This window comes from Cucurbita moschata, unplaced genomic scaffold, assembly GCF_002738365.1.
Source record: "Cucurbita moschata cultivar Rifu unplaced genomic scaffold, Cmos_1.0 Cmo_Scf00020, whole genome shotgun sequence".
Classification (NCBI taxonomy): Eukaryota; Viridiplantae; Streptophyta; class Magnoliopsida; order Cucurbitales; family Cucurbitaceae; genus Cucurbita; species Cucurbita moschata.
In genome coordinates, this window is record NW_019268536.1 from 1,813,417 (window position 1) to 1,822,919 (window position 9,503).

Consider the following 9,503-nt stretch of genomic DNA (forward strand, 5'->3'; position numbering starts at 1 on the left):
GGGGGGGGGGGGGGGGGGGGGGGGGGGGGGGGGAATGGATTTGCAGATAGGTTCGAGAAGAAAATTCGAAATATCGGGAAGACTCGGGAGGATTCAAAAAATGGCCGTGGCGCGTGGGACTCACCTTCTGGAATCTTCTTCTGCGAATGGTGATTTGGCATGAATGGAATCTTAAGATGACGTGGCTGCTTTCGTACTGGGAACCGGCCAATGGATTCGTCAGCATCCCCATCCGTTCACCGCACGTGACATCGTTTTCTCCACGTCGGCATTTTTTCGTCGCCTAATTTCATCAAAATATCGGTTTAATCTCATAACAATCAAGTCATGCCATTAATCTTTCTAAAATTTTATTTTTTATTTTTAATTTTAGATTGTTTTAATAAATAAAAAGGTTTCAATTATGCCAGTTTGAAGGCTTGTTTATTTCAAAATTTTCATTTTTAATTCTTAATTTCAAACTTTTTATTTTTTATTTTTACCGTAAATTAGGGATTATACGATGTTTGATCTAATCCAATAAATAAACTAGTTGTATCAAAATCGAACTTCATGAACAATTCTACTTCTAGCTACGTTTTGCGAGAAAATATTTTAGAGAAATGTGGATAAGTAAAATCATTATAAACAATACATCATGAATAAGCATGACTCGAAGAAACGTTAGTTGGTATCAATTATACCCCAAACGTTTACGAAACAACCCTTCAACGCTTACCTGCACTTACATGAACAAATTTAAGATTAAGCAAGCCCGAAATCCAACTATGGGAATCAAAAGAATTATGGTATCAGTTCATATAAAACACTGCTCATCGTTCTTGTAGATATATGAAAATTAAGCTTTGTAAAACTTCATGGCAACCCAGATCATAATTTCCGTTCTCACTGCAAAACTTCATGACAACCGACATTTACAGAACCATTGTAGAAGCCATTTTGAGCTGTCATCTAGTCTGTGAATTAAAGAAACAGATACATTTGAAGTCCAAGCAAGCTTATAATTAACGGAACTGCTTTAATGGTGTGTTAAAAGTCTACTCTGCTACAACTCTCAAAGCGCAGAACCAGTAAAATCGGAACAACATATATTGCAGAAGTTGCCAGAAGCTCAGAAACAGCAACAGGTTATCATGCAATGAAATAAACTAAAGGAATTGCATTTACAAATTTTTAGCAACAGTAAACTGATCATAATACTGTCATCATTTACCACTTTTCTTTGTTTTGGGGCATTTTTGGGAGCAATCTGTGCTGTTCCTCCTCTTCTTCTTTCTTAGCATCTCAAGAACAAGTGCCTTCTCTAACTGCTCAACCCTATGGGACAGTGAGCTTAACAATCGTGACTGCATTTCGTTCTTCTCAAACAGCTGCGCCATCATCTCCATCATTCTCTTGTTGTGCACCATCATCTTCTCAAGAAGCTCTCTACTCTCCCCATGTTCTTCTCCTCCCTTCACTCTGCTATCTTCTTCTTCTTCTTCTTCGTCTATTGGATCCTCTTCATTTCCACTGCCCTCCCTTTGATCTACAGCTCCATATTCTTCAACCCCATTGTCTAAATTTGGTGGGTTATTAGACGAATCCGTCTGACTTTCAGCGTCACTCATTTCGGCGTACTCTTCTGCCGCCTCAACCTCTCTATGCATAATGTCGTTGTCAACTTCTGCAGGCACCTCATCTTCTCCTGGCGAGTTCTTGTCTTGCTCTGAAACTTGAGGTTTCGGTATATCATCATCTGCATCAGGAGCTTCCAGATCAGCATTCGATTCCATAGAACAAGCCGTAGATTCCTCGATAATTGCTCCCTCCTTTGCAGTGTAACGAGGCGTTAATGCTACCTCATCTACGTTTCCACGCTCATTGCAATCATCGGCAGGTTCAACAGATTCAATTTCTGTTCTATCATCATCACAACCGTCAACTGGTTCGCTGTTTGCCATTTTTGCAGTACAACTCTCATCTTCAAGCTCTGGAATTCTATCCTTGAGATCCTGAGTTTCTTTCGCAACGATTTCCCTTGCACCAGAAATATCCATTCCTGAGCTCCGATCAACAGCTTCAGAATCACATTTGGCAGTCGCAGCTTCAAGAGTCTCATGGACGACATCAGTAGCTTCATCCACAGCAGCAATTGAATCGACCTTCTCCTGCAAGGCAATAGCCTTCTTGATCACTGCCTTCCTGAAATTCCTAATTCCGAAATCCACGCCTTTCACCGAATCCAACCTAAACAGCAAACTCATCAGCATCTCACCAAACTTAATTCTCTCCTTACCATCCTTCCGAATCAAATCCACAGTCTCTTCATTCGCAAGCCTCCTCTGTATCTCATTTACTTCTCTCTCAATCGCCACAACCTTCTTCACGCTCTTCCTCACCAGAAAACCTCTGAAAACCTTTTGGATTTTGGTGGCCGAGTCAGATCTGCTCTTCTTCGACTCAACAAAACGGACAGGAATCGAAACCACCTTCGGAACCACCGGCACAGTTCGCCGATGCACCGGAATTTCCATCATGCTAGGAACATACCGAGGGCGTTGAGGGTGGTAGTTCCAGTGATTCCTGAAGAAGGGACTCTCCATTACAATTGAGGATTCAAAAAAATTCTAGAAGAAAACAGATCAGGAAAAGCACAAACAGAACTTTCTCGAGTGAATAGATGACCTTCTCTTGCGCAAATGCAGATAAAATGTCTCCGATGAAGAACAGGGGACATGGCCGACTGCTACATATATGGGGGGAAATGGATTTGCAGAAAGGTTCGAAAAATTGAGAAGTTTCGGGAAGATTCAAAATATGCCCGAGGGACTCACTTCTGGAATCTTCTTCAGCGGAACCTTAAGATGACGTGGCTGCTTTCGTATCGGTATCGTCCACAATCTCACCACGTCAGCATTCTGCATCTGTTCACCGCACGTGGGATTTCCTTTTTCCATGTACGGTTAAAAACAATTTTCTTCCTTTTATTTCATTATAATGTAATTATAATAAACAAATATAATTTTTCAAATTTTTAATATTATTACATTATAATAATTTAAATTTTAATATTGCCAATATACTCCTCAATATTTATTAATATTATATTAAAAATAATAAATAAATAATTTAAGTGAGCGCAACGATGAAAATATAATTTTCGTTTAGACAATGGAGAGAAGACTACCCTCGCTTTCCGACATCCCATATCGGTTGGAGAGGGAAACGAAACCTTACTTATAAGGGTGTGAAAACCCCTCCCTAACATAAGTGTTTTAAAACCTTAAAATAAAGCCGAAAAGGAAAAACCAAAGAGGGAAACGAAACATTCTTTATGCGAGTGTGAAAACCCTAATCTTAGTTTAGACAATGGAGAGAACTTCCCACGCTTTGTGAGACCTCATATCGATTAGAGAGGGGAACGAAACGTTTCTTATACGGGTGTGAAACCCCTCCCTAACAGACGTGTTTTAAAATCTTGAAAGAAAACCCAGAAGGGAAAACCAAAGAGGGGAACGAAGCATTCCTTATACGGGTGTGAAAACCTCTCCTTAGGGGACGTGTTTTAAAACCTTGAAAGAAAGCCCAGAATCGAAAACTCAAAGAGGACGATATCTACTAACAGTGGGTTTGGGGTGTTACACGCTTTCTTCCTATTCTCGATATATATGGGACCTAAGCCCAAGAAGAAATGCCCAAAAAAGACAATATACTTCCTTCCTATTCTCGATGTATATGGGACCTCCCGGAACAAACATACGTCGTAATTATTCATTTCAAATATGGTACTCAAACCTCCTTAAATGGATGAGTTTGTACAGAGAAACTTAATGATAAAGTGGCTAATACATAACTCAAAGATATCAATTCATTCAAACACTTAAACACAACAAAGCATCAGTTCCATACGCAAAGCTTAAACAGTTTGATGAAAATCAAAACCAAGAAACTGAACATAACCTGCTGGCGATTAGATGAAGTTCATTCTGTTCGGAATTCTTATTCCTGCTCTCTCAACCAGTTCCTTACAAGCTTTTTTTGCCATCAATATTACATCTTCCTGTCCACCCAAATTTCGGGTTGCACATGTTAAATCAGTTAAAGCTACGTATACCCGAAATAAAGCAACGTTTATCATGTTTAAGAACGAAAAATCAAGATGAAGTACCTCGTTTACATTAACGATCTTCTTATCTTTCATTATCCACCGGCCATTGCACATTACAGAGACAACATTTTCAGTCCTCATACTGTAGACAAGGCATGAAATACTGCAATATCAATTAGGCAATGCCATCAGTTCATTTACAATTCTCAGCTCAAGTGAGAGTGACAAAACATGTCATAAAAGTTCAAGGAAATGAATACCTGTCATGGGCAGGAACCATGGACCAAGAGGAAGGATTGATCACAACCATATCCGCCTACAATCAATATAGTAAAACAAATCATCCTCGAGCGTATGAAAGTAACAGGTGGCGTTACTTGCTCAACCATTGCTTTTTTCTTTGTACAAATGAGTTTATAGGTCTAGTAGAACAGTTCGTGCCACTGTTGAGGATGGTTGGGAGGGAGTCCTACATTGGCTAATAAGTAAGGAATACATCTCCATTGATACGAGACCTTTTGAAAAACCAAAAGCAAAACCACGAGAGCTTATGCTTGAAGTGGACAAATATTATACTGTTGTAGAGGGCCGTGATTCCTAACATGGTATCATAGTCATGCCCTTAACTTGACTATGTTATAGAATCCTCGAATAAAGAAGTCGTGAGTCTTGAAGATGTAGTTAAAAAAATGACTCAAGTGTCGAACAAAGAGTGTACTTTGTTTGAGGACTCCAGAGAAAGGAGTCGAGCCGGGAGGCTACAAGGTCAAAGAAATATTACCTTCTTCCCAACTTCAAGTGATCCTATTTCATTCTCCCAAAGCACTGATTTTGCACCATTTATTGTCACCATTTGTAGAACTACTTCAGCAGGAAGAACAGAGGGATTGGTTGTTCCATTTACAAACACTTCCCGGCCTTTATTAATGAGTGATGCAAGGTACATTTCATCAACTGCAAAATATATAGACATTTAGTTCATCAACTACCATTGTTCTCGTGCCATGTGAAAACTTTCTTCACGACGATGAACGTATAAACTTGAGGTTACTGTGTTCTGATCAAAATTGTCTACATCTTTACATTGTTATGCTACAATCACCACTTGGGTAAAACATTAATGGCAATAGACCCATAATATATACTCATTGAAGTCCATATGATATCCAATATAAAAGGTTTAGTTGGATCTGCATGTGAGGGTGTGCCAAGATAATCCTTAAAGGTGAGGTGTTTTCAAGAGAATGTGTCAGTTCTTAAAGTGATATGATTTGATGAAAAACGATTCTAGGTGGCCACCACAATGTGACTGTAACGGTCTAAGCCTACTTCTAGCCGATATTTTCCTCTTTGAGCTTTCTCTCAAGGTTTTTAAAACACGTATGCTAGGGAGAGGTTTCCACACCCTTATAAAGAATGCTTCGTTCTCCTCCCCAATCGATATAAGATCTCACAATATGTTACAAATGATATTAGAGTCAGACACCGAGCGATAATGCCAGAGAGGAGGCTAAGCTCCGAAGGGGGTCGACACGAGGCGGTGCGCCAACAAGGACGTTGGGCCTCAAAGGGGGGTGGATCGTGAGATCCCACATCGGTTAGGGAGGAAAACGAAACATTCTTTATAAGGGTTTGAAAACCTCTCCCTAGCAAACGCGTTTTAAAAACCTTGAGGGGAAGCCCGAAAGGGAAAGCCCAAAGAAGACAATATCTACTAGCGGTGGGCTTGGGCCGTGACTGACTGCCCACTAGACGTATGGTGAAAAGATGAAATAATGTATAACTTGTTAGAGTTTCTAGACAGAAACAAACCTATGCTCATTCTATTATTTGACGGAGCTCCATCTGTTCCAATGGAAACACAAATACCAGCATCAAGCATCTCTCTGATAGGTGCAAATCCAAGCATTCTCATTGCAGAAGCAGGACAGTGGGATACTTTGACCCCATTCCTTGAAAGAAAACTAATCTAACAAGATATCAATAATACTTGCATTATAAAACGTAGTTATGAAAAACATGGTCGTATAAGTTTTTAAGAATTCAACAACACATTCGTGAATGGAATAGAGCGCAAGAACATTAATTAGGAAGATATTAACTTAGCTCATGACCTAGATGAGATTAGGAAGCCACCGAGCTCGGTGGATCTTAGCCAACCGAGTGACACCAAAAGCCACCTAGCGCCAAAGTGAGACTAGGCAGTGACATAGCCAAGGAGACCAAGAAGCTGCCCAGCCAGGTTATCCGAACTGGTAACCATGACTGAAGTGAGACCTAAAACTAGTCCAAGAGGTCTACACGCCATGTAGACTCAAGGTCACATCTTTGTGGCATTAGCCATATTGGACGTGACAAGTGCATCTTATAATATCCTTCCCGGTTATAGCTTGTGAGAATCCCACATTGGTTGGGAAGGAGAACGAAACACCCCTTATTTGTGTGAAAACCTTTTCCTAGCAGACGCATTTTAAAAAACCTTGAGGGGAAGCCCGGAAGGAAAAGCCCAACGACGACAATATCTGCTAGCGGTGGGCTTGGGACGTTACATAGAGGCATAACATTCATTCAAAGGCCTGCAAAGTTTCCTATGATATCCTAGCAGGCCACAACTAAGGTTATGCTTGATGACCACCTTGGCAGGCTAAACACCATCAAGTTGCACCTATCAAAAGCTGTTTGGTGTGCATGTTTGACCCGACTTGGAATGCAACCTACGATTAGCAGTAATCAAAACGTGCTCTCTACCATATTGAAACTACGCCAAACCCAAAACTTGCACTAACTTAAATATTCAACCGTACTCGTTTCGTAGATGTAGCCACCTCCAACCCTGTTGACATGCACTTGGTCAGTTTGGTCAACTATCTGATCAAAAGCATGCAACAACGAACGTTTGGGTCGGAGTATGTTCCTACGTAGCTAGGATTTGGATTCCTTTTGAGGGGTTAAAAAGAAAAGGAGAAAAAAATTACCAACCTACAACTTCTCACCTCATTGTCATTGACCCAAACAGTATGTGCAGAAAGTAAATTGTTTCCGAGGAACTGTATTTTATCCAGGTAAGTAACGGTTCCATGATCAACATTTCGTTCGTTCATCACTTTGAGGTTCTCATAGGGTATCTCTGCAACATGCTAAAATGCACATGACAAATGAAATCAAATTTCCACAACTCAAGCTTTGGAGCCATTGATATAATTTGAACTATTTCGAGACTGCAAAAGCGTTAAGTAACAAAGATAGAAGTACCATGTGGATCCCAGTTTCTAGTTTTATCGCATTGTCCCGTGTTTCGATCAATAGACGATCTGTTGCATTCATAATTTGTCTGATACCAAACCATACTCTGATGCGCCCATCTGCTGTGTTGTGGTGCTTCTTGTAAAGCTCCTTTTGAGACTGACCTTGAAAATGAAAATTAACGTAGTTATTCATAAGGATTGGGAAATTAAAGAAAGTAAATCACTTCCATGAAACCAAAAAACAGGAAAGCATAAACTTATGACCATGAACATCAAAAACTTCTTAGAAATTTTGCCTTTCTTTGATCTTCCAAGTTCCAAGACAACCTCGACGTAATGTTTTAAGTATATTTCATCGCCTAAGTGGAGCAACAATCTTCAACCATTCATAGTAGCAGTTTAATCTAATCATTTAATCTATTATCTACACAAAAGTTCTCTAAATACCATCTATACATCATTAATTATATGGATGAATTCTACAATTGTCGAAAAGGAGTAAAAGATAGAGAACCATAGATATATAAAGCTAAGTAAGATAAACCTGAATGCAATCATCAGTGGTTACAGCAGCCCAAGGAGCTGGCAATCCTTCCCCACAGTCCATTATTGACTGAGTTAAGCACGCCCGCAAACCCAACAACTCTACGGCCTTAGCCATTCCAGATACATGTTGTCCCCCTGCCTCAGCGAAGCATGTTACCTGAATATATACAAGTTAAATTACAAGTTATAACAGCCCAAGTCCTGTTTGGGCTTTCTCCTTAAGGTTTTTAAAACGTGTTTACTAGGGAGAGGTTTCCACACTCTTATAAAGAATGTTTCGTTCTCCTCCCCAACCGATGTGGGATCTCACAATCCACCCTCTTCAGGGTCCAGGGCACTACTCGTACTCTTCTCCAATCGATGTGAGACCCCCCGATCCACCCCTTCAGGGCCAGCACTCGTTCCCTTCCTCAATCGATATGGGACCCCCAATTCACTCTCCTTCGGGGCCCAGCGTCCTCACTGGCACACACCCGGGTGTCCACCTCTCATCCATAAGTTCTTAAAAGGTGTATGAGCATTAATTTCCTCAATTACAGCAAAAAATGATGAGGAAGAACAAAGAAGTAAAAGCAGAAATGAAGATACTCACACCCGAGTGAATGAGTTCTATACCACAAAGTAAAGAGGAAACATAGGAATCTTCCTCAGTCATGGTGGATTCGTAGGGCCAAATACGATGGTGCAACCAAGTCATCAAATCCACATCGTCGGCTATGCTTCTCGCGAGCTGCTGAGAAGTGTGGACATGCGTGTTAATAAACCCTGTTTTCAAGGCCAACCCAGATCTCAGACAACGAAGTGGGAAGAAAATTCAAAGAGTTGAACCAACTCGAAAATTCAAAGAGAAACAGAGAGAGACCAGGAAGCAAGATTTGAGAATGAAGGTCAATAATGTGGTCGGCAGAAGCAGAGAATTGGAGGAGAATCTCGGAAGAGTGGCCGATGGCTTTGATTTTGTCGCCGGAGATCGCAATTCCGCCGTTCCGGAAGACTCGACTGTCGGGATCCATTGTGACAATCATAGCGTTGTGGAGAACAGTGAGATGGTTGAAGTCGGTGCTCTTCGACTCCATAGCTTCTTCGCTCGGTTGTCTGTAAGCAGCTTCCATTTCCACACTCAGCACACTTTGACCAGCTTCATATATTGTTGTCGCTTCGTTTTTTTTTTTCTCTTTTTCTTTAGGATCTTTTTTTTAAAAAAAAAACATTATTTAATTAGCTCATAAAAATTAATTCACAAGCTACTAAATAAAAAATAAAAAATAAAAAGTTAAGGGTTCGAATAATTTAATTTTTAAAAATATAAAATTTATCCAAATATATTAAACACAAAACAAAACAAATCTTATTAAGCGGTCCTTTTAAAGTTTAGAAATTAAATAGATATAAATTTTAAATTTATAATTTAAACTATAAAATAATATCTTTTATAAGTAATTTATTTTCATAAATGTATTTATCTTTAACATTATTTTAAGGTTCTAATCCTTAAAAAAGACACAAAATGCAACTATTTTCAAATATAGTCTCCAATTTAATTAAGCATTATTTTAATTAAATTATTTTAAAGGATAAATACAGATGTAATGAATCTTAAAAAAAAAAAAAAAAAAAAATTT

The 9,503-nt window shown here is 39.5% G+C and overlaps 2 protein-coding genes across 9 annotated transcripts in view; both read right to left on the minus strand.

The window, feature by feature from the left end:
- Positions 1-2,969, minus strand: part of LOC111457580 (BAG family molecular chaperone regulator 6-like) — a 5,722-nt gene extending 2,753 nt beyond the window's left edge. Inside the window, exons 1-2 of one of the 3 annotated variants that reach the window (XM_023099868.1) lie at positions 2,668-2,969; positions 1,625-2,565 (exon numbers count right to left, since the gene is read on the minus strand). In XM_023099868.1, coding sequence (XP_022955636.1) covers positions 1,625-2,519 — 895 coding nt within the window. In that variant the 5' untranslated portion in view covers positions 2,520-2,565; positions 2,668-2,969. Of the gene's footprint in view, positions 1-694; positions 957-1,213 lie in introns of those variants that run through there. The other 2 variants (XM_023099869.1, XM_023099867.1) reach the window with 2 other exon arrangements.
- Positions 2,970-3,768: 799 nt separating this feature from the next.
- Positions 3,769-9,503, minus strand: part of LOC111457595 (5-methylthioadenosine/S-adenosylhomocysteine deaminase-like) — a 9,456-nt gene continuing 3,721 nt past the window's right edge. For 5 of the 6 annotated variants that reach the window (XM_023099895.1, XM_023099894.1, XM_023099892.1 and 2 more), the window contains 10 exons: positions 8,744-9,070; positions 8,474-8,646; positions 7,880-8,038; positions 7,343-7,492; positions 7,084-7,227; positions 5,903-6,059; positions 4,872-5,044; positions 4,351-4,406; positions 4,151-4,253; positions 3,769-4,042 (listed from right to left, as the gene is read on the minus strand). In XM_023099895.1, coding sequence (XP_022955663.1) covers positions 3,953-4,042; positions 4,151-4,253; positions 4,351-4,406; positions 4,872-5,044; positions 5,903-6,059; positions 7,084-7,227; positions 7,343-7,492; positions 7,880-8,038; positions 8,474-8,646; positions 8,744-9,070 — 1,532 coding nt within the window. In that variant the 3' untranslated portion in view covers positions 3,769-3,952. The remainder of the gene's footprint in view (positions 4,043-4,150; positions 4,254-4,350; positions 4,407-4,871; positions 5,045-5,902; positions 6,060-7,083; positions 7,228-7,342; positions 7,493-7,879; positions 8,039-8,473; positions 8,647-8,743; positions 9,071-9,503) is intronic. The other variant, XM_023099896.1, reaches the window with a different exon arrangement.